The following is a 21,482-nucleotide window of genomic DNA, read 5'->3' as shown; positions in this document are numbered from 1 at the left end:
TCATGCAGATGTCTAGCCGTCACTCGTATAAGCCATTTCGCACTAACATTTCCCACTCATCTTTATTTCTCCGACGGGATAGACTAATCCCTAAACTCGCTGATTCTACTCCGTAGATTTTAATCCGTACGGCGTCCTGAATCGCTTCCCTCAGACAATTTTCCAGTCCGAGCAACCATCTCGTAGGCTTGATGGTTTTCCTGTGTTTAAACGATCTTGTTCTCATGGGCTGAGAGGAAGAGGCCATTCATAATGTATCCCTCCTGAGAGATTCTCGCTGGTAGTAGCCCCACTCATCGGCCGGCGACCGCGGAGAAGTGGAGTATCTCGCTTACCGAATCGGGAATGCGAAAGACCGTACTCCACTTCCACGCCCGCGCCCCGGACAGTCGGCGTTGACAGAGGCGTCGTTGGTCAAACACATGCATTCTGGTTGGATTGAGATGGGGGATTTCTAACTACCTTGGGTCAATTGAAGGAATGCACAATGATAAACCCCCCGAGTTTTAGGCAGGCAACCCAGAGATTGATGCTCGGATGGCTTACGCCTACGTTCGGTACTAGCGTGGTCCGCAAACTCCGCTTTCTTGTTATCCCGGTGGTGCTAACCCGGTGAGGAATGCGAAGCTATCCGAAGCTTCGATGTCGTGGTGTATAAAGATGATTGGATCTTTTCGACAGGTGATTGAAACCACTGGCGTTTGTTTCATTTCATAACCTCGCAAGGGAGCTGTCCACCATATTCTTTCTTGACTCAAGCTTTCTCTCGCGATTTCAATCCTCATCAAAAACATACACAAAATGGTCACCCGCGCCCAAGTCCAACACTCCAACGCCGCCCTCACGGCACAAACCGCGCCCCGAACGGCCGTCTTCTTCGGCGGGACATCGGGTATCGGCAAGCTCACCCTCATCGAGCTCGTGTCCCTCGGCCATCCCATCCGGGTCTACATTGCGGGCCGGAAAGCAACAGAGCCGGCGATGAGGCCTGTCCTCGAGGACCTACGACGAAAGAACCCCCGGGCCGAGTTGGTTTGGGTCGAGGCGGAGGTTTCGTTGTTGGCTGAGACGAGGAGGGTGTGTGAGGTTGTTAAAGAGAAAGAGACGAGTCTTATTTTTTTGTGTTTGACGGCTGGGTATGCGCCTTTTGGGGGGCGGAACGGTGAGTATGAGTGTGGCTTGTCTGACTATGATAAAGTCACGAACGTGGTATGATGAAATAACGATGCTGATCCTTTCATGTCCTCGGATGGTAGATACTTCGGAAGGGATAGATGTCTGCCATTCTCTGGAGTACTACTCCCGCATGCTCGCAACCCTCCACCTCCTCCCCCTCCTCCGCGCCTCCGCATCCGCATCCACCTCAACCTCATCCTCCCCCGGCCCCACCCCGCGCGTCCTCACCGTCCTGGCAGGAAGCATGCTCTCCACGCGCATCGACGCAACAGACCTCAACCTCACGCGCTCGTCGCCCAGCAGCGGCAGCAGCAGACTCTTTGGCTTCAAGACGCAGACGCACATGGCAATCATGAACACCCTCTTTCTAGATACACTCGCCGCCGACCCGGCTAATGCGGGAGTCGGGTTCGTGCATAATTGGCCTGGGGCGGTGGATACGGGGAACATGGCGCGGTATCATACGCCGACGTGGTGGAGTCCGTTCCCGTTGACGAACTTGTTGAGGCCGTTGTTTTTGGTGATGGGGTTTGAGGAACGGGAGGCGGGAGAGAGGCATGTTTATTTGGGGACGAGTGGACGGTTTGGTGGGAGGAATGAACAGAAGGAAGGGGAGGGGGAAAAGGGATGTAAGAACACGAGGGGGGAGGAGGGGAGGAATGGGTTGTTTTTGGTGAATCATAAGGGGGAGGTTTCGTATAGTGAGAGTGCTTTGGAGGCGTTGAGGGGGGATGTGCAGGGGAAGGTTTGGGATTTGACGATGGAGATTTTGGGGCCATTTTTGTGAGGTGTCTTTCTGGGTTGGTGGTTGAGGGAGGGTATACCGGGACTTTTGAGGTATGGATGACAAGATTGATGCAGGGCTTTTGTGGTTACGGCTGAGGTCATTCATGCAGATGAACTATCTCCTACTATTGTCTTGATGGACGGACCCCTAATATCTTAATCTGGGTCAATTTGAATTGATTTTGTGTATTTTGACAAGGCTATGACACATGATGACTGAAATTGTTTGGAGATTATATGGCCATGGTTGTGTCCTAGTGCTGAATTCAGTCTTTATATAAGACTTCCCATGAGAGTAGTACCTAGCACCATGATCGAAGCTACTTTAGTTGATAGTCTTGCCTCAACTTCGGTCTTCAAATATTGTGTTGACTATTTATTCTGGATAATCGTGCCGAGAAGGAGTTTGTAATCCCTGACTGTATGAGGCGCCAAAGATCTGGCGGTTCATTCAAGGCCACTAATTTCTGTTTGCGAAAAGGTCTGATGAGAAATGATAAAGTCAATAACTTTCATCTTAAGATTTCCAGACACTAATTTCGATCCCTTGGTCTGCCGTCTATCAAGTTTACCTGTTGATTTACCGAATTCTGTGAATGAACCCACTGATTTTCATGAAACAACTAAAGGCAGCTTTACCCGGGTACTCACTTATATAACTGCCATCAAACACCTGTAAGGCACTCCAGTCTCAGACGCATGAAACAACAAGAGCCGAGGCTACGTATATGTCGAGGGCCGAGAACCATCTTTCTTGGCTTTTCCTTCTCAAATTCACTTGAATGGAAGTAATGAAGCCCATCTACCTCGGGAACATTCTCACCACACACACACACACCGATTGAGGCGCACATCAGATCCACATTTCCTCCGTCATTATGCTCACCAGGCGCGTAGTCTGAGTACGATATGGATCAAAAGCAAAGCCAACGTCGATGCCGCAGATACAAAACTCATCTGTGAATCCTGTAGTACACCAGCAGGCCTGTATACTCAAGGGCTTGTGAACCGTGCGATTTCCTCAATACTTGTGTCTCCTTCAGCTCCTTTGTCTCTTTTCGTCGGTAGCTTTGCGTAGCCCTATCACTATCAAGCACCCGACATCCCAACGACCCGTAGTAACTCGACTTAAAGCTTATTTGTAAACTCCTCTGTCTGAGACAAAACTGGCCTATCCGGCGTCTGACACTCTAGGTGGGGTAAGGTCATCGGGAATCCTGAGATGCGGAGTACGATTCAACGCCGGCGCGAGCTTAGTGACTTAGCGTTGGTAAGTGGGGTGCCCAACGTCAGCGCCATCGTTCGCAACGGCTCCAAGCTTGGCTGCGACTTCACATGCACGTAATAGCGTCGGGTTGGAGGGGAAGAGAAAGAGGCTGGGAAGCTTTGGAGGCTCGGAGAGCTAGATACCTACACTACGCAGTAATAGAGGTGGGAGGGGCAAAAGGAGGGTGGGATGGAGGGGGGGAAAGGGTCAGCCCGCAGCAGGATGCAACCCTGCAACCAAAGGTCATTTGGACGGAACTTTCTTTGATTGTTTGCATGTCTTTTGTATGTTGACTGCTCCTCGCAACGGGAATCCTAGTTCATCGTGTTGTTCAGTTCTCTCTTCATCATCACTGACGGGGAAAACAGCTTCAAACCATGCCATCTTCGTCCTCGTGACGAACCGCCGCCGGGGATCTCGACCACGTCATCAGCGTGAGGCTCAAGGCACCTGACACCCCATCAAATCCAGCCAAGATAAGAGATCTACACCAGCTGCCACCCTCAAAGGTATCTTAAACCATCAAGCCTTGTTTCCTACAAGGCTGGGCGTAGCGAACAAACAAGCCGACAACCAAAGAATCATGCCCTTCCCAGTCCTCTCCAAAGAACCCATCCCAGGCCTCTCCCTCTCAGCAGCAGGCCTCGTCGCCCTTGCAGACCTGCAAACCATCGCCAACCGCACCGCGCTGACGGGGACGTCGTCGTGGTTCGACGCCCTCGTCCTCGCGCCGGGGTTGCATTACCAGCAAGCAGCCGATAGCGTCGCGGGGAGCAGCGGTGCTGTCACGGCCCAGACGTCCGCTGCGTTCGCCTCCGGAGGTGCCGCTGCGGGAGGGAACGGGAACGGCGGCGCTGGTATCTTTGGCACGCAGGCATTACCCGGCGGTAGGAAGAAGGATGTCAAAGTGACGAATCCAGGCATGCTGCTTTTTCTTTCTCGACTTGGGGTCCAGGAGGAGCGGGCTAGGGAGAAGGAGCTTAAGAGGAGGAAGTTATCCGCTGGCGGCGGAGTCGAAGCCTACGGCATCGGGGCCGGGGGAGGAAGCGGGGAAAAGATTATCACACTCGACGTCGGCACCCTCTCCACCGGCCGGAAGCGGAGCCGGAGCCGGAATCGGCGCGGCAGGGCTTTTGCGCACGATTCGGAGTGGGAGTTTGAGCGGGGGAGTCACCTGCTCTACCTTGCGAGTCCGGTCCTTACGTTTGCTGCGTTGACTATCATGATTTTACTGGCGGACTGTAAGTTTTCTTCAAATGTCTTCAATTTTTCTCCCGTCTCCCTCCCCAGGCCTCTGGCTCCCCCCTTCTGCATGGTAACCCACCTCGATCGTTCGATTTCCACCAATCCCCTAGTTCACGATCTCTTCTCCCATAATCAATCTCAAACTAGATCTAACGGTGGAGTATTCCTTCCAACAACGAAACTAACGTCTACAAAGGGTGGGGTCTCGCATCGATCCTAGCACTCATCACATCCCGCCTCCTAAACATCTACATCATCAAACAACGCACCCCTCCCCCCGCTCCTCCTCTTCCTCCTCCGGCCCCAGCCCCGGCCCCCTCTGCTTTCTTCACTAGCACGAGGAACAGCAACAGCAACGGCAACGGCGTAATACCACCGTCAGAGTACCTCATCCCCCTCACCCCAACCCTCAAGATCCGCATACGCGGCCCCGCAGACGACCTTGCCGCCTTAACAACAGACGCCTGGCTCCTCGCAAAGACAGCGGTACAGGGCTACCTCGAAGCGACGGCAAAACTAGCTGTGTACGTCGTCGCCATCTTCAGCGGGAACGTCTCGCAGGCGGGGAATATTGTGATGCTTGTGCTGTTGCTGGGGAGCGCGGGCTTGTTGGGGCTGAGTAATGGGTTCATGAAGGGGGTTCGGGGCAAGGGGCGCGTGGCGAGGGTGTGGCATGGTGATGGGCCTGGTGGCGGCGGCGGTGGTGATGGTGCGGGAAGTGGGGGGCGGGCTGGGAGGGGGCACGAGATGGGGAGGACTAGGCCACGCGGCGGACGGAAGGGGGAGGGTGAGGAGGAGAAAGATGGGACTGGGGATCCCGATTGGGATTCGCAGGTTGGGAGGGTTGTGAGGGATCCGTATCCTTTTGAAGGGAGTGTTGAGTATTCATAGGATAGAGGGGTGTGGATGAAGTTATTCGAGTTGTGGGTGATGTAAATGATGTTTGTTAGACGTAACGAATGTAACGGAGTTGGACTGAAGACTTTATGCAATGATCTTTGTAGGTGTAAGCTAAGCTACTTATAATCATGAACATCTCTCACCCGTTGGAGAAGTCATGTCGAGTAGCGCTTGAAGCCAGAGTAGAATCTCGGGCTAATACTAGTACAGAAGGCGTTTCTGCGCCATAGTACACATGTCTATACCATGAGAGTTCCAACGATGGTCATTCTCTCGAATTCTGATAGCCGGCCGTCTTGAGCTTAGGAGAAATCGTCTTCTCCCCAGGGAAATCAACAACAAAAGAGTTGAAAACCCCATAGCCAACCTCAACCGTCTTGAAATATCCATCAGCAACTTCACCAGACAGGCGCAACACCATTCACCACCTGCCGACTAGGAACTCTCCCTCTAGTAACACGCACAAGACGCATATCACCGCCCCATTTGCCGCGCTTACACGCCATATCCGACAAGACATCTCTCGCAGCACCCCACCGCGCCTCCTCACAAGCGTAATTCCACTCACGCTCCGTATGCTCCTCCACGAATGCAGGACACCCGGCCTCGACGAGGATCCTCACAACTTGCTCATCCCGCATATCCCGATCTTTGATAAACGCCAGTCGCTCCTGCTCCGTCATACCCGAAGGCAAAACGCCGTAATTACCCTGCAGCGCGAAGTCGAGCGCGTTGACCTTGTCCTGGCGAGGGCGTTGATGCCATGAAGGTCGGGATATGGCCGCCCTTCTCAGGGGCCGAGATCGGCCCTGGGCTGGGGTGCGGCCGTTTTTGAAGCGGTTCGCCGTGCGACGCCGCGGTCTAGTAAGAGCCGGAGGATGGTGAGGTCGCGGTTGAAAGCCGCCCAGTGGAGGGCAGTCAATTGCGAACCCGTCGGCGTAGGGCCCCCAGAGATTTCGATGTTGTCGGCGGCGAGGGATGCGTCGATGCCGTTGTTGGCGTTGATATCGGCGCCGTGATCTAGTGCTGCGATGACACCATCGTAAAACCCTTTCCTTGCCGAGTAGATGAGGACGTATGAGTAGAAACCGCTTGAATCTTTACTTGTGCCTGTGCTTGTGCTTGCCGAGGATTTACGCTCGTAGTCTTGGATGATGGGTGTTACAAGGTCCCGGAGTCTGTCGTTGAGGGTGCCGAGGTAGAAGAGGGTTGCGAGGGCTGGCATGTTTGGTTTGTAGGTGTTGCTTGGTGGTGGTGGTGGTGGTGGTGAAACTGCCCTTGGTGTTGGTGCTGGTAGTCCCGGGAATACCAGCGTCGGCATGGGTGGCGGCGGCGGGGGAGACAGCAGCACGGGTTTGCTCTTGGGCTCGAGAATCTGCTCCACGATGTCGAGGAGCACTTCTGCGGGCAGATGCTGGAGGCGGCCGCGCAGACTGCCAAGGCCATGTGATGTTCGCCATGTTGGGTGATGGAAAGGTTGGCAATCCATGTCTTGTTGCTCGTGTGTATTTGCCATTTTGAGTTTATTCTCCTTGTATTATATGTGGGATAGTGAGAAATGTGGTGGGTTCTTCGATGAGAACAGGGTGGTTGCGTTGGAGGGGTTGTATGATTGCTGTGTGTTGAATTATTTGAGACTTACTGGCAATCAACCTCGCCTTTTTGTAGTCGGATATTGCAAAAACTCCAAGACGAGTCAAAGGTCAAACCATTCGGAGATAGGAACTTGATGTGTGTCTTGCAAGGTAAAGTAGGTATGATACCTTGCGGTCCTAACTGATCCACACTCTTGACTTCGAGAAGACATAGTCCATCACAGACTGTCAGATATGAGAAGGAATATGCGAACGGTATAGACGTACGAAAGCGTTCCCGCTATCAGAAAAGTTCTGCGTAGTAAGTTGTGGGCCAAGTAAGTCACTCATGACATCCTTCTTACTCTCTGTTACCGACATCATTTCATCTTGGGCTTCAGTTTGGACACAACGAGGCAAGTGTGAAAGAGGCGTGTGGCCATTCGATTCCCTTCCCTTCTAACCATTACCCTGAAAAACACCATGTCAAACTCCCCATCAGGCTTTTTTGTCTTTTGTGACTGACCAACCCCTTTTCTACTCCATGCTTAAATGACAAAAATGAAACAGGGTATATATACCAAATTCCAGAACAAGACTCGCGCGCTTCCTTGATTCCCCCCTTCAGCGCCTCATAACTACCCAGTGTACCTCAAGTCCGCTTGAAAGAGGTTGATCAAGCACACGAAAAAACAAAACAAAACTCTAATGGTATAGTAAAGACGGAAAAAAAAATGTTGTTACAAAGACCGATCACTCGTCATGCTCGGTGACTCCTCGCAGCACTTTACAATCTCGCACAGAGAACGCATGACGAGCGGATCAACCTCGTTGATCAGGTCTCCTCTCACCATGGACCCGCCAGATCCCCCGGCGCGCAACGTCGTTACAAGGTGCGCGATACACCGCGACAGCCCCTGCTGCAGCTCCCGGAGGGGAACATCGGAGACCGGGGCTGAGTGTGCTGCCGGCGTCATTGTTGGCGCAGCAGCAGCAGCAGCAGCCGGCATTGTCATCTGAGTCTGTCGCGACGCCGAACGGGTCCCGAGGCCGAGGAACATGCTGGAGCGCTTCCGCAACGACTTTGGCGGCGGCGGCGATGTCGTCATGTCCTGCACCCCTTGCATGCCCTGAAGGCCGAGTAGGGTGGCCGCCTTTTTGGGGATGGAATCATCCGTGATGATGCTGCTGTTACTGGGACTCGCGGGTGTGGGTGGTCTCGGCTGCGACTGCGTCGTACTGTTCTGAACCATGGGTGCGAGATAGTTGTAGGCGACAATGTGGGCGTAGAGGGCGTCGCAGAGCCAATCTGACCCTTGGGGAAAGACACTGCGAATACGAGACCACTGGGGCGGGACGAGGGTTGCCGTTGACGACGGCGATAGGGAGGCAGAGGAGGGGAGATCGAGGTTGGAGGAGGATGCGCCGCGGGAGCAGCAGCGGCGGTTGAGGTTGGAGGTACGGCGGGAGCTGAGCCAACGCCAGCGTTTCGGAGACGCGGGCGGGGTGTCTGGGCGGAGAGCCTCCGGGGCGGCTGGTTGTCTGACCTTGCGGGAGTAGCTACGGATCGTCTCGATGGAGAGGCTGGAGCAGAGGAGCGTTGTCTCGGGGAAGCATGTCACGGAGACGCGGAGGGATTCCATCACGTTGGGAGGAAGGGGGATGCGGCGGCTTTGGTCGTCCGAAGGAGGGGGCGGGATGTCGATCGGGTCCTCGAGCCAGGTGTAGGATGTGCTCAGAGACGAGGTAGGCCGAGACCTTGTCTGAGCCTGAGACCGGGGACGAGGGGTCGGGGTGGTGTATGCTCTTGAAGGACCACCGGCGCCGGAGCGGGAGGTCGGACGCGGTGTTACGAGTAAAGGGGGAGCCAGGCCCTGGCGAGAAGCTGGCGTTGGCGTGTCTTGCGCGTCGAGGTAGCGGAACCATGGCTCGAGTTCCTCCTTGAGGTCGGAGATGATGGAGCTGCGATCTGTCCCCGGCGCGACGACGTGATCGGTTTGCAAATGCCGTGAAGACGCATGCGAACGCGAACGCGAACGAGACCGAGTAGAGATGGCCTTGCGAGCGTCATCAGTAACTGAGACGCGGTGCTTGAGCGATGAGCAACGCGTGGGCACGGCGATGTCGACCGAGTGAAGTGAGTGAATCGAGTGTATCGAATGGCGGTTCTGCTCCTTGGCGGCAGTAGCCACGGCCGCCGCTGTCGGGTCCAGATGCAGGCTTCGGGCCCGGCTTGTGGGCCGGGTGTAGCCCTCAAACGGGTTGGACAACCGGCGCGTAGTGGCTGCGGCATTGGCGCTCTTGGCCCGCGGCGGTGATTCGTTGATGGACCGGTCACCTAGTCGGGATAGCGGCCGCATCGGCTTGATGGGTGTCAAAACGGGCGATTGAACTAGGCTCTTGCCGAGCTCGGGATGATCCGCCGGCGCGTCTGGCTCAAAGTCCATCCAGCTCTCCAAGCTTCCGTCTGCTTCACCTCCAAAGGAAACAACTCGTTTTTGCGATGAGGATGATGCGACCACAGGCTGGGTCGAGGCGGAGATGGTGGTGTCTGCAGTAAGAACAGAATATTGGCGAATGTGAGGTGAGTCGGCGGCATCGTCTTCGCCGTCGAGGTCGCCACCGGCCATGCTAAAGGAGTCACCGCTCGAGCTTGAGGCAGCATCTGAAATGTCATCGTGGCTTGCGTCACTGGCCGAGCTCTTCTCGTCAATGGCACCAAGAGGCTGGAATTGGGCTACACCGTTGGGATGGCATGGTGCGCCGAGGATGGTGGGAGGTTCGGCGGTGTCGTCGTCGTCGTGCCAGTCGTCTTCATCTGAGGCGAGAGCAGGCGAGGGCGCGCCGGCAGTCATGTTCTTGGCGGCGAAGATGAGGGCAGAGAACTCAAGGTCCTGAGCCAGCAGCTCCGGCAGGTTGCAGTCCATGGTCGGTTCCGCGGCTTCGGCCATGGCGCCGGCTCGGATGCATAAACGCTCGGGGTGGTATCCGTACGAGAGGTCGGTATGCGGCTGCGAATGCGGATGGTGGTGATGGTGGTGTGGTTGAAACTGGGTTGGCAGCGGTGACGAGACAGGACGACAGATGATCGGCTGCGGGCTGAAGATGGAGCTAGAGCTTGAGCTAGATCTGGAACTTGAACTGCAGTTGGAGCTGACGTTGGAGCCGGTGCTTGAGCTGGAGGGCAGGGTCAGTGGCAAGAGGTTTTTCATGCTCCGGACGGAGCGTCTTCGCCCCAGGACCGGCGGACGGGATGTTTTAAAGGTTGTTGGAGAGATGTTCCTTGCAGGGAGGGCCTCGGTCGCGAGTGGGGCAGGGAAGGGAGCTGGAACGTCTAACGCGAACATGGGGTGCATGCCACATGGGTTGATGCTCATGCCATTGGGCGAGTCTCTGAGAGAAAAGGGGAGAAACTCCAAGAGCCAGGGGTGGTCGTTGCTCACGAGGATGCTGGCCGCTTGGGAGCTGCTCAGCCTTTAAGCTGCCAGGGCTGACGACAGGGAAGGGGATGGGGATGGGCCACGGGCGTGTATTCGTAGCCGTGTGTACCACGTCCACAATGCTCCAGCGAGGATGGACACCCGTCTGCTCACTTCTGTGGGCAATGGGCAGAAGAAGGGACTCTCGCTAGTAGGGATCCGAGGGAGGACCTTGTTGTTCGATTTCCACTGCTTCTATCCTGCTTCTGTTTCTTGCGTATGAGAAGGGGGGGACGATATCCGTAGGTAAGGTACGATGTATCCGAATATACAATGGCCGAAAGACAATTGTGTGGTCGGATCCGGGATCCCCAAAGAGGGCACCCTGTGACCGTTGGAGAGTTGTGTAAGAGTGACAAAGGGCCCACGACGTGACGAGGGAGATGAGATGGGAAGGGGGGGTGTGGCGGCAGAGAGCTCCGTCTCCGAATACCTCGAGGGTGACGACGAGGGATCGAGAATGAGAAAGATTGCTTCCCAGATTACCGGAGGGGAAAGCTGCGTATGCCGTGACACCTCGAGGGCCACAACAACAACAACAACAACAACAATCAATATAGGTGCGATACACATCGCCGGGCTTGCTGCGCCATCTCAGACAACCGACACGGAGGGAGGCTTTAAATATTCTATAGACCGTAGGTCCGTAGCAAGACAAGAATGCTGACTGCCATTGTTAGTTGTGAGAGTGAGACACAAGTTCGCCAGCCATGGTGCTTTTCGCCCTTGCGTCGTCCGCACCTCAACCATGCATGTGTAGTCTGTACAGAGTGGTAGTCAAAGCCGTCCGTCCCTTGTCTTTGGTGTTCTTTTCTTTTCTCTCTTCCGGGGCGTGCAGAGTGTCTGCGAGCCAAAGCATACCTACTACCCGGGCCGTCCACTCTGCGTCCCCCGTACGGCGTGATACCTCGCTCTTCTCGCGAGACCGTTGTGATTTGCGAACCAGCGAGGGAACCAGTCCAGCGGGACTCCGGAGCTCACGGGATGGAGACACCTAGAATGGCCGGGTCAGGGGCAGCAGGCCTCTTAGCGTTGAGAACCGAGTGAGAAACGGCAAGCATCACGTCCCCGATTTTCGGTCCACCGAACGAACAATTACAACTGAGGTAGTGTACGGAGTATTAATACAGAGTCACGGTATCCTGTATCCGTATCGTCGGACTGTCGGATAGTCGAAGAGAAAAAAAGAAGAAAAAGCAATGTGGGCGGATGTGGGCGAGGGTCTCTTGTGCCTTCAATAATGCTACGCTGTTAGTGGACTCTCTGTGCACATCTGCGCTGCACACGGCAGTTCGCTGCCACACTGTTGCAGAAGCAATATTGGCCTTATTTGGCGTCGAAGCTTGGAAGGTGGGCTGGCGTCTGATTGTGTCTGAAGGAAGCATGCTTCGCCTGTGAACTGTCATAAGGTGCCCCGACCCGACTGCGTGTTCATGACACATGGCCGTGTCCACCGTGACCTGTACGATGGAGGCTTAAACGGCTGCGAAATGGAGGTTGAAGGAGTTTTCTCCTCGAACGAGTTGTCTTCTCCGCGAATAATATCCACCACGTTGCACTGGGATTTCCGCAATCAAATGTTGGTGAAGGATGACACAGAGGAATCGATCACAAAATCGAGTTCCGAGGGATCGAAGCGAAGGGTCCGCGAGAGAACAGACTTGACTCCAAAGAATCGTCCAACAACCAGCGACCAACGACCAACACGGCGGATCAGATCCCTGGCAGGTGCAACCGGCCCAGGGCGGCCGAGGCGTCTGTGTTGCTGCGTCTGTGTTGCTGCGTCTGCAGCCTGCATCTTGTATCCGTACGCAGTACCCGCATGTGTACTTCGTAGACAGGCCTTGTGCGGCGGCACGCACACGATCGTCGCAGCCTGCGTACAGCAGCTTGCAATGCAAACCGTAGCACAAGAGGTCCTGACATCTGCCTGGAAGGCTTGCAGTTCTGTTTCTTCTGCTATTGTCATTTCCTCTTATGACAGTGTCGGCGAACACCAAGTCTCAGCAAGTGATCTCTGCGGCAGGTGGCAGCTCTCTGTCTCGGCACTGCTTGCCCGGACTTGTACAATGCGTGTCTGCAGCGTGCGCATGTTTTTGTATGCGGTATGGATATGTGGATTCTGTATCCGTACGATACGGTTGTGTGCGTGTGGCGACTTGGATTCGTCTCTCGGCTCTCCCTTTTTTGTTGTCTCCTTCCGGATTGACTGGCCCTGCCGAGATCAACAGGAGATTGAGAGGCGGGCGCAGCAGACCAGCAGAGAGGCCAACCGTGATAGGGTAATGAGAGGGTCGATTCCCTGGCATCGTACTGTATAGGCCAGGAAGACCGGCGATCTGGTTCCCTCGCCGCACGCTCGGATGTCTGAGAGTTGGGGTAAATGAACATCGCAGTGCCGACCTTTTCTCGATTCATTCTTTCTGAATGATCATCAGCGGAACACCTTCTGCCGCCGCCCAGTCTGACAGTCTGTACTCTCTCTTGTTTTCTCGTCGTTGATGGGGTGAAATTGAAAGGTCGCATCGCATGCCATCTGCCGCCTTCGCAGGTTGCATGCGTCGCGCACTCTGCACAATGCTGTAATTTGTCGACGCATCCCATGCTTGCTGCTCCTCAGGCTCTTGGGCAGACAGGGCCCTGAAAGGTCATCATTGGATTAAAATGCGACATCGATTCGTACCCTCCCTCGGCTGTTCAGGGCAGCGAGCATGGGTTGGGGGCCTGCATGGACCAGGGCATGTAAGCCCAGCAAGCTGTCCCTGGACACAATTGAAATTGACGGCCCAGAGCCAACCGACTTGAGAGATCGCGACTACGTACGCGTTTCTGGATGGAGCAGCCGAAAAGTCGAAGGGCGGCTGGCAATCTTGTGACGGGTTGATGACCTGCTTTGGTCCATCGTCATCTACCAAGCAAGAGGATCGTGAGGGACGCAATGGGTCCCGCAGGCTCCCTTGCCCTCGTCTCGTCTCAAATTCCAGAAGGGGGCGCCATTGCTGGTGTCGTCGCCGTATACAGCAAGGCATGTGTGAGGTACTCTGTAGATTACCGGCATATTGAATCAGTGAATCAGGACTGAGTACAGGTATCCGTACGTGCAAGGCAGCGGCTGAAAGCTTAGGTATCCGTATTAGATTGCGGGTGGCCTCGATCCTCAACTGTCAAGACTCAAGCGGCAGCAACTTGCAGGCCTCCTGTTGGCGAGCTGCAGATGAATTATGATTGTATCATGGATGCAGATGGCAGATGCAGCCGGGGCGTCACGTCAGACGGATGCCCGAGACCCAAAACACAGAGCTGATGAGATAGCCGGCGATCTTCTGATGAAAAAGAAAGGTCTGGCTCGTAGCGGTGAGTGATACGAACAGGAGGCGGCTGAGGCGGTATCGAGCATGTAAGACAACAGAAGTCATGGCCGTTGGCGGCTTGTGAAAGCAAAGGATTGTCTAGGTAGATTCCCGCTAGAAACCAAGGTTGAACGGTGGAACTGAAGGAGATTGGCGAATCAAGACAATAGAGTGTGGACTCTGAGACGGGCTTGATGGCGTACGCTAAAGATGCGAAAGGAGAGACATGTCTCGAGGAAAAACATGGCATAGAAAGGTTTGATGAAGTTGAAGTGGTGTCGTTGGTGGTTGGCTGTAAGTCGTTTGGCGATGTTGCAAACTCGCGAGGTGCAGGAAGTAAGGGAGCTCCAGGTACTCCGTAGCTGCACCTGCCAAGTTGAAGCTGCTGCCCCGTGCGCCCCTTCCCTCCCATAAGCCAGACCGCGTGGAGACCGTTGTTAGTGTTTCTAGGGAGAGAAGTTAGCGTTCCTGGAGCTCCTTCTCTGCTGTAAGGGTGAGTTAGTGGCTGAATTATAGGCAAGCTACAGGCTGAACCCCTCCGTGGCGCCTACGCGAGACAACGTCTGGCGGTCATCGGCTGTTAGCGTATTTTCTAGCTGCCCTATTTGCACTATCAACTGCACGCACTGCACTGCCAAAGGCCCTTGGCGACCTGAACCCAGGTGCCAGGGGGGGCCGCTTCCGTGGTGGGGCCGTTTCTCGATCGCTATCGATAACGCACCTCGGGAAAAGTGGATTCGAATTTTTTCATCGTCCTTCTCAATGTGACAACCAGCCGGGTCTTCAGCCTCATCACTTCTCACGCTCAACCTCACTATCAACTTTTCCAGGTCTCATTCTTGGCTTTTCCAGTCTCAACGCCACAAGCACACCGGCGTGTCATAGACGACTCGAAGAAGGAAACATTGCTTGGTGCTAGCGCCAGCCATTGATCCTGTACTCTCGCTCCCGCCCTAGCTCTTGCTCTGCCTCTCGCGTTCGCACTTCGAAAACCTGGAGAGATCTGAGTCCAGTATCAAGCCCTTGAACGTGGTTTCGAAGACTCGAACAGTTCGCCTCGACCGATCGACGCGACGCCCGTCTCGCAAACTCGTGGCACTGATTCACTTCCCGAGCACGAGGACAGAGTCTTGTTCACCTCGTGGCTCTAGGCAACGTCGGCTTCTATTCTCGAACCCTGCCGTCGATTCGCCTGGTCTATCCCACCTCTTGCGTCCACTCACCCGAGCATTCGGAGTCAGAGCCGCTCTCGGATAATCTCTGCAGCCTCAGATTCCGACGAGCCCGCGGCCTATCCGGCCTTCACCACCCTTCCGGATCCCGCCTCGTTGTTACTCACCCTCCACCATGTTATCGGAAGAATTCTACTCCTGTATCTGCGGCCCGCCTATTGCGGCAAACACGGCCGTGTCCAAAGATATTGGCATCTACGCCCATACTCTCAGCCCCAGCTACACCGTCAAGTCAACTCTCAAGAAAAGCACTACCCCGGCTCACTGCTTGGCTGTCAGTGACTCGCATGTCTTTGCCGCCCAGCACGAAAAGTCCCAGGTCCATGTCTACTCAAGATCGCGGGGCATCCAAGAAACAGTCATTACCTTTCCAGAACGGATTCGGAGCTTGGCGTTGATTGACGATGTCTTGGCGTTAGGGACCTCCGAGGGCAGGCTGATCTTGTGGGAGGTAAACATCTCCTATTCCCGGATCGAATCCCAAACTTGTTGTTGTGGCTAACGAAACAACAGACATGCACTGGTCGCCAGCTGGTCACACCACCTTGCCACGTCCAAGCCGTTTCGTGTCTGGCTGTCACGCCCTATCACATCCTCACAGGCTCCGAAGACTCTAACATCCACGTTTGGACATTGTCCCGTCTGCTAGAGCTGGATGCTTCAGTGGAGAGCGAGCCAGACCGTACGCTCTCCAACCACAGGGCTGCCATCACATCGCTCGCTATCAGCGGGAGTGTCAACTCGGAAACCAACATCTGCGTATCGTCCAGCAAAGACAAGACCTGCATCATCTGGAACTATCAAACGGGTGATGTTCTGCGTACGCTGTTGTTCCCCACGGCTCCGCTGTGCGTTTCCATGGATCCCTGCGCTCGTGCCGTCTTCGTTTCATCTGAGGACAGGGCTCTCTATCTCGTAGAGCTCTTTGGAGACAAGCCGCTCATTGGCCCGAATAGCACTGAATCATCGTCGACTGTCGTTCAAGTCAATTCACCGATTGGAGTCGCTGATGAAGATGCTGGCTCGGCTTTGTGCTTGGCACCGAACCATGATGCCACAACAATCTTATCCGGTCACGCAAAAGGCAAAATCTTGCAATGGCAACTGGCCGAAAACGGACACCCCACAGAGTTGACAGACCTCAATGCCTCTGTGACGAACTTGGTGTTTCCGCCATTGCTGCAAACACCTCGATCCACAAAAGCTGTTGCAGTTGTCAGGCCCACTCAGACCGAGCGGCAACTCACCTTCACATCTCAACTAAACACGAGTCTCGAACAAGAAACGAGATTCGGCAAGATGCTCAATGGCTTTGGCTTGCCTGATGATGCGCTTGAGGCGGCCATTCTCTCGTTCCAGGAGTCTCATGCACAACAATGTGCCACGGATGAAGAGGCTCAGCAGGAGACTGAAGAGTTGTGGGATATTATCAACGAGCAAAGGGCGCTACACAAGCTGACTATGCAGCCGTACCTCGAAGCCAAATCATCTCATACCTGAGGGGGTTTCATCTTTCCTTCAACCAAAACCAGACGACGGCTCGAGCCTTCAATTGACCTTATCCAAACTTTTTTTTCCCTTTCAATTTCTTCTTGTCTTCGCCTCTCGAGTCATTTGAGGAATTGCATCGGAACCACATCCATCTTGAGCAGAAGAATCCGTGAAAGCTTGATGATTCGTCTCGCATGACCAGCACGAATCGGCCGCGAATCATCTTTGTTTAGCAAACGCCTAGAACCCGTCATGCTGGGGTGGTCCGGACCTATATGAGACGATTGTTTGGGGTACCTCGCGCCTCAAAGCTTAACCTTCGGCTATCGGCCTGTTGTTGATCAATCTTCCACACAACTTCCCGATATGAGGCCAGCCTGGCGAGCCACGAAGAGATTCCTCGAACCGGGGTCCGGGGGGTAAGAAACTGCACTTGTCAGAGGTGTTCCCGTCTTTGCCACAGGATCCCATGCGCTCAGGCTGCCGTTCACCCAAGTGTTCGTTTTGGGTTGTCACCACCAGACAAACAGCCCACAGGATCCCATTGAAACCGGTTTCGCATTCGTCAGGTCTGGAGCTGCTACCTTGCGTCAGTGGGGTTCGTCATGACTGGACGACAGCTACTAAAATATCAACAAATAGCCAGCCTTGTCGCTCGGTTCTTCTGACTTAGGTTCGACTCGTTGTGTGAAGTGAGAGAGAGAGAGAGGAAGACGTTTGACGACGAAAACGACCCGAAGATACACGATGAAGCTGAGCGCTGTAGCCACCCTCTTCACCGCCCTTGCGGCGGTGACCATTGCAAACCCGGTGACACGGTCGCACAGCCACGTCGTGCACGAGGAGAGGCATCCCGCGCGAAGAGAATGGGTCAAGAACCACAAACTACACACTATGGCCAGGCTGCCAGTACGGATTGGTCTTGCTCAGTCAAACCTTCACCGCGCAAACGAGTTCATGAACGATGTGGCACACCCCGACTCGCCCAACTACGGCAAACATTGGACCCATGATGAAATCGCCGAAATGTTTGCACCGAAGCAAGAGTCCATTGCTCTGGTCATGCAATGGCTTGAGAGCGAGGGCATCCACCGGAGTCGTGTCGAGCTCGCAAGAGGTCGCAACTGGATCCAATTCAATGGCACAGTCGGCGAGATTGAGCGGCTCTTGAAGACCGAGTACCACATGTACAAGCACGAACAAGGTCATAAGCACGTGGCTTGCGACAAGTACCACGTTCCGGAGCATTTGGTTCAGCATATCGACATGATCACGCCGACTGTTCACTTTGATCAGCGCATTGGAGAGCAACGAAAGAACACCAAGCATGATCTGGAAGAGCACCACATTGAAGAGCTCAAGAAGCGGCAACTCAGGAAGCGTGAGCTCGCCAAGCGAGACGTTGCTACTGGCGGCAAGAACCCGGCCATTCAGGGCAGCCCGGACAGCGGCTTCGGACCCAAGCAGGGCGCAGTTGTCATAAATGCTCTCATGGATCTCAACCAGTGCGACTCCATGATCACTCCGGACTGTCTGCGGGCACTCTATGCCACCCCTCCCGGGTCGCTCAAGTCATCCAACAATACTCTTGGCATCGTCGAGTACACACCGCAAGCTTTCCTCCAGTCGGATCTGGACATGTACTTCAACGAGTTTGAGCCTCGTGCGAAGGGTCAGGGCCCGATTGTTAGCCTCGTCGGAAATGCCGTCGTACAGAGTACAAACCAGAGCTTCCGCTTCAACGGCGAGTCTGCGCTCGATCTGGAGTTCGCCATGTCCATGATCCACCCTCAGACGATAACTCTGTACCAGGTCGGTGACCTCAACCAGGGTGCCAGCTTCAACAACTTCCTTGATGCCATTGACGGCAGCTACTGCACTTTCCGAGGAGGCGGTTCCAAGGACCCCAACATTGACGGGCAATACAGCCAAAAGGTCTGCGGCTCCGTCCCCATGGTCAACGTCATCTCCACAAGTTACGGCTTCAACGAGGCAGATCTCGGCAAGAAGTACGTCGAGCGCCAGTGTGCTGAGTACATGAAGCTCGGCCTGGCGGGCGTCACAGTACTCTACTCCTCTGGCGACTCTGGTGTTGCCGGCAACGGCCAGCAATGCATCGACACCCAGACTGGCGCGTACAATGAGGGCAAGCAGGGTATCTTCAACCCTTCTTTCCCTGGCGGCTGCCCTTGGGTCACATCTGTTGGTGCCACTCAGGTTCTAGAGGGCTCAACTGTCCACACCCCGGAAAGTGCATGCCAGAAGGCTATCTTCTCTGGGGGAGGCTTCTCCAACGTCTTTGCGATTCCCGACTACCAGAAGAAGATGATGGAGCAGTACTACGCCATGAGTGCGCCGCCATATGGCGCAGATCGGTACAACAACTCCAAAACGGTGCGAGGATTCCCGGATATTTCCGCCAATGGCGCCAACTATGTCACTGCCGTCAACGGCAAGTTTTCGCTCTCTTTCGGCACCTCAGGTAAGTCTCTCAATCATCGTATGCAAGCTCTCTGCCACAAGGCCTAACTCGTTTGCAGCATCGGCGCCGGTTGTTGGATCTATTGTCAACATGATCAACGAGAAGCGTATCGAGGCAGGCAAGAAGCCTGTCGGCTTCATCAACCCGACGCTCTACGCTCACCCCGAGATTCTCAACGATGTGACCAACGGCGACAACCCAGGCTGCGGTACCAAGGGTTTTTCTGCCGTGGCAGGATGGGATCCCGTCACCGGCATGGGGTAAGCAAAGCACTTTCTTCCCCAACTCGGATTCTGCAAACACGAGACTAATCACGAACACTAGAACACCTAATTACCCTGAGATGGAGAAGCTATTCATGAGCCTACCCTAATTGCAAAATAATGGCCGCGCCATAGTAGTGGCGTTTGGCGACGCAAAGAACATACATACTACCACACACACAATGTCATATATATAGTGCTCTCAAGAGGCATATATCCAAAGACGCGGGACATTTCTTTCTTGCCCAACCCCCTTTTTGTGGCCGCGCAGTGTAGAACTGGTTAGCTGCAGGGTCAGGATACCAGGAGCGAGGGGGGGGGCAAAGCATTGTAGATCATTAAGCATTAATAGAGGCACTTTACAAACATTGCAATGTGTCATTGGAGTAGTCTGAATGTGAAGGTCCCGGAATGGCCAGGGTTTCTCGTGGTGCAAAATGAAATGGGCACTACGAATAGCCGGTTTTGAAGTTCACTCCGTATCGGTAACTAACATTCAAATTGTCTCCAGTGTTGTGATATAATATTACTATAGTAAAAGGTTGTTGCTCATAGACTCGGCGGCGTCCACTTCGGGATTGACAAAAACCAGAGGTACAAGGCGAGATCGGCCATCCGGCACGTTAGGTTGGGGGGCGCGGCGGATTAGTAAAATGCCGCGCCCCGAAGGCCGCTAAGCTAAACGCCGAGGGGGGAGGAGGAAACCGCGTTTGCATCATAGGTCCGTTTCACGCCCCGAAACCTCGAGAAATAGTTCCCATTTGCGCCCTTCACTGCCGACAGCTCTCTGGTTTTTTTTCGCAACCGCAAATCGCACTCACGACGACCACTCCCTACAGGAAACTCCACACGAAATCGAAGCACCGATAGGCTTTCTCGTACGGCACGCAACATAAAGCACACACGATGGCGACAGCGATACAAGCTCTCAAGGGCGATGCGCCGCAGCAGGCTCGGTCTCTGGTACGTTTTGAAGCAGCTGGCAACAATTTTCCCATTATCTGTCCCGACATATACGTCCTTGGATGCATCCTACTGTTTCTGGCTTTCTATATCGGAACACAAAAGAATCAATGCCAAGAACTTTTTCTTCAAAGTGCATCTGAGCAAGGGCTTTTTGCTAACCTTCTGCGCCAAAAAAATATAGTACCGCCAGCTGTTGAGGACGGGCGACCAGTTCGCGGCGTACAACTTCCGCGAGTACGCGAAGCGGCGGACGAGGGATGCGTTCAGGGAGCACCAAAAGGTCGAGGACTCGCGGCAGGTGCAGGAGTTGATTCAGAAGGGAATCGATGAGCTTCAGAAGCTCAAGGTTAGTGGTCATTTCCCCCATACTCACCCTGTCCCACGAGGTCAACCCTATCGTCCTCGTCGACAAGCTTTTTTTCGCACGACGACGAAGATGGGGACAAGTGTTCTAGGAGTACAGTTTAGAAAGATTGAAGTCTGGGGCTAACGGTTCGATAACAGAGGCAAACCGTCGTCAGCCAGTTCTTCCAGTTTGACAGGTTAGTAGTCGAGGGCGGCGCTGCCGGCAAGCAAAAGGGCGACAAGGGCGGTATTGTCAGGCAAAAGGAGCAAGGGTAGGTTTCTCTACTCCGTCGTAGACCAAAGCTGGAGGAAGATTGAAAACTGACATTCACGTCCTTAGCTTTAACTAAAAGAACGAGACCACCGGAACGAGGAGCGAAAGCGGAAGCCAACCTAATCACGTCGCGAGCTCAAACGAAACGATGACTCGGGATCTTTTTTTGTACTATATACTCAAATGGGAGGGGAGAAGGCAAGACAAGAAAGAAAACGGCGGAAGGGACGGGGTGTATGACCATCAAGAGGGGGCGAGGAGTCAAGATATTCTCTCAACTTTATGAAAGAAAAAGGGGGGGGGGGGGGGGGAATCGGCGCGGCGGCAATTTACTCCCCAAATGAAAAACACTCCTCTCTGGAGTGTTGTCTTCTTCTTTTTTCCAACCAGGGCTTTTTTTGGAGCATATAGACATGGCAATGGAGTTTCTATGACTGGGGAGCCTTTAACACCTGATTATGGGTTAATTTCCTACTGGTGGCTTGAGATCATGAAGGGCACGGTGTGATATTTGAGACGTAGAAGCGATGTTGAGGATGACTTGCAAAGTTGGACGACGGCTCGTGGTCGTCACCGAACGGAGGCTTGCAATCCTGAGGGATGGTGGATGACAAATGGCGGAACAGCCGGGTGAATCTTTGTTGCGCACAGG

General features: G+C 54.3%; 8 protein-coding genes across 8 annotated transcripts; 5 read left to right on the top strand and 3 right to left on the bottom strand.

The window, feature by feature from the left end:
• The first annotated feature begins 401 nt into the window (after window positions 1-401).
• BDP81DRAFT_338542 (uncharacterized protein) lies at window positions 402-2,370 on the top strand. The gene is made up of 2 exons (XM_060585990.1): window positions 402-1,162; window positions 1,257-2,370. The coding sequence occupies exons 1-2, from the start codon at window positions 802-804 to the stop codon at window positions 1,961-1,963; spliced, it is 1,068 nt and encodes a 355-aa protein (XP_060452297.1). The 5' UTR covers window positions 402-801; the 3' UTR covers window positions 1,964-2,370.
• A 1,442-nt stretch (window positions 2,371-3,812) lies between these two features.
• Window positions 3,813-5,470, top strand: BDP81DRAFT_487688 (uncharacterized protein; the record flags this gene model as incomplete). The annotated part of the gene is made up of 3 exons (XM_060595230.1): window positions 3,813-4,222; window positions 4,277-4,470; window positions 4,671-5,470. 3 exons carry the CDS (start codon window positions 3,813-3,815, stop codon window positions 5,363-5,365), a joined length of 1,299 nt encoding a protein of 432 aa, XP_060452296.1. The 3' UTR covers window positions 5,366-5,470.
• Window positions 5,471-6,164: 694 nt separating this feature from the next.
• Window positions 6,165-6,890, bottom strand: BDP81DRAFT_389070 (uncharacterized protein; the record flags this gene model as incomplete). Its single annotated transcript, XM_060587214.1, has 1 exon — window positions 6,165-6,890. The coding sequence occupies one exon, from the start codon at window positions 6,888-6,890 to the stop codon at window positions 6,165-6,167; it is 726 nt and encodes a 241-aa protein (XP_060452295.1).
• Window positions 6,891-7,688: 798 nt separating this feature from the next.
• Window positions 7,689-9,899, bottom strand: BDP81DRAFT_307367 (uncharacterized protein; the record flags this gene model as incomplete). The annotated part of the gene is made up of 1 exon (XM_060583358.1): window positions 7,689-9,899. One exon carries the CDS (start codon window positions 9,897-9,899, stop codon window positions 7,689-7,691), a length of 2,211 nt encoding a protein of 736 aa, XP_060452294.1.
• Window positions 9,900-10,473: 574 nt separating this feature from the next.
• Window positions 10,474-11,141, bottom strand: BDP81DRAFT_17876 (uncharacterized protein). Its single transcript, XM_060582246.1, has one exon. The coding sequence runs from the start codon at window positions 10,998-11,000 to the stop codon at window positions 10,623-10,625; it is 378 nt and encodes a 125-aa protein (XP_060452293.1). The 5' UTR covers window positions 11,001-11,141; the 3' UTR covers window positions 10,474-10,622.
• Window positions 11,142-15,124: 3,983 nt separating this feature from the next.
• On the top strand, window positions 15,125-16,509 carry BDP81DRAFT_389068 (WD domain-containing protein; the record flags this gene model as incomplete). Its single annotated transcript, XM_060587213.1, has 2 exons — window positions 15,125-15,460; window positions 15,523-16,509. 2 exons carry the CDS (start codon window positions 15,125-15,127, stop codon window positions 16,507-16,509), a joined length of 1,323 nt encoding a protein of 440 aa, XP_060452292.1.
• A 600-nt stretch (window positions 16,510-17,109) lies between these two features.
• On the top strand, window positions 17,110-19,401 carry BDP81DRAFT_17852 (Pro-kumamolisin). Its single transcript, XM_060582242.1, has 3 exons — window positions 17,110-18,982; window positions 19,041-19,242; window positions 19,307-19,401. Exons 1-3 carry the CDS (start codon window positions 17,248-17,250, stop codon window positions 19,353-19,355), a joined length of 1,986 nt encoding a protein of 661 aa, XP_060452291.1. The 5' UTR covers window positions 17,110-17,247; the 3' UTR covers window positions 19,356-19,401.
• A 569-nt stretch (window positions 19,402-19,970) lies between these two features.
• BDP81DRAFT_467567 (uncharacterized protein) lies at window positions 19,971-21,126 on the top strand. Its single transcript, XM_060594460.1, has 4 exons — window positions 19,971-20,208; window positions 20,393-20,557; window positions 20,716-20,828; window positions 20,897-21,126. The coding sequence occupies exons 1-4, from the start codon at window positions 20,152-20,154 to the stop codon at window positions 20,904-20,906; spliced, it is 345 nt and encodes a 114-aa protein (XP_060452290.1). The 5' UTR covers window positions 19,971-20,151; the 3' UTR covers window positions 20,907-21,126.
• The last annotated feature ends 356 nt before the right edge of the window (window positions 21,127-21,482 follow it).

Source organism: Colletotrichum phormii (genome assembly GCF_030913505.1).
Source record: "Colletotrichum phormii strain CBS 102054 chromosome Unknown BDP81scaffold_1, whole genome shotgun sequence".
Classification (NCBI taxonomy): domain Eukaryota; kingdom Fungi; phylum Ascomycota; class Sordariomycetes; order Glomerellales; family Glomerellaceae; genus Colletotrichum; species Colletotrichum phormii.
The sequence above is the reverse complement of the archived record's forward strand: the minus strand, read 5'-3'. Positions and strand labels throughout refer to the sequence as shown.

What these genes read in the sequence shown, in the direction of transcription:
- BDP81DRAFT_338542 (XM_060585990.1), top strand. Translation starts at nt 802, where the DNA reads ATGGTCACCCGCGCCCAAGTCCAACACTCCAACGCCGCCCTCACGGCA. An exon ending in GCCTTTTGGGGGGCGGAACG is followed by an intron (nt 1,163 to 1,256) that starts GTGAGTATGAGT and finishes CTCGGATGGTAG; the next exon opens with ATACTTCGGAAGGGATAGAT.
- BDP81DRAFT_17876 (XM_060582246.1), bottom strand. Translation starts at nt 11,000, where the DNA reads ATGTGTATCGCACCTATATTGATTGTTGTTGTTGTTGTTGTTGTTGTG.
- BDP81DRAFT_17852 (XM_060582242.1), top strand. Translation starts at nt 17,248, where the DNA reads ATGAAGCTGAGCGCTGTAGCCACCCTCTTCACCGCCCTTGCGGCGGTG. An exon ending in GCTCTCTTTCGGCACCTCAG is followed by an intron (nt 18,983 to 19,040) that starts GTAAGTCTCTCA and finishes ACTCGTTTGCAG; the next exon opens with CATCGGCGCCGGTTGTTGGA. An exon ending in GATCCCGTCACCGGCATGGG is followed by an intron (nt 19,243 to 19,306) that starts GTAAGCAAAGCA and finishes CACGAACACTAG; the next exon opens with AACACCTAATTACCCTGAGA.
- BDP81DRAFT_467567 (XM_060594460.1), top strand. Translation starts at nt 20,152, where the DNA reads ATGGCGACAGCGATACAAGCTCTCAAGGGCGATGCGCCGCAGCAGGCT. An exon ending in CGCAGCAGGCTCGGTCTCTG is followed by an intron (nt 20,209 to 20,392) that starts GTACGTTTTGAA and finishes AAAAAAATATAG; the next exon opens with TACCGCCAGCTGTTGAGGAC. An exon ending in ATGAGCTTCAGAAGCTCAAG is followed by an intron (nt 20,558 to 20,715) that starts GTTAGTGGTCAT and finishes GTTCGATAACAG; the next exon opens with AGGCAAACCGTCGTCAGCCA.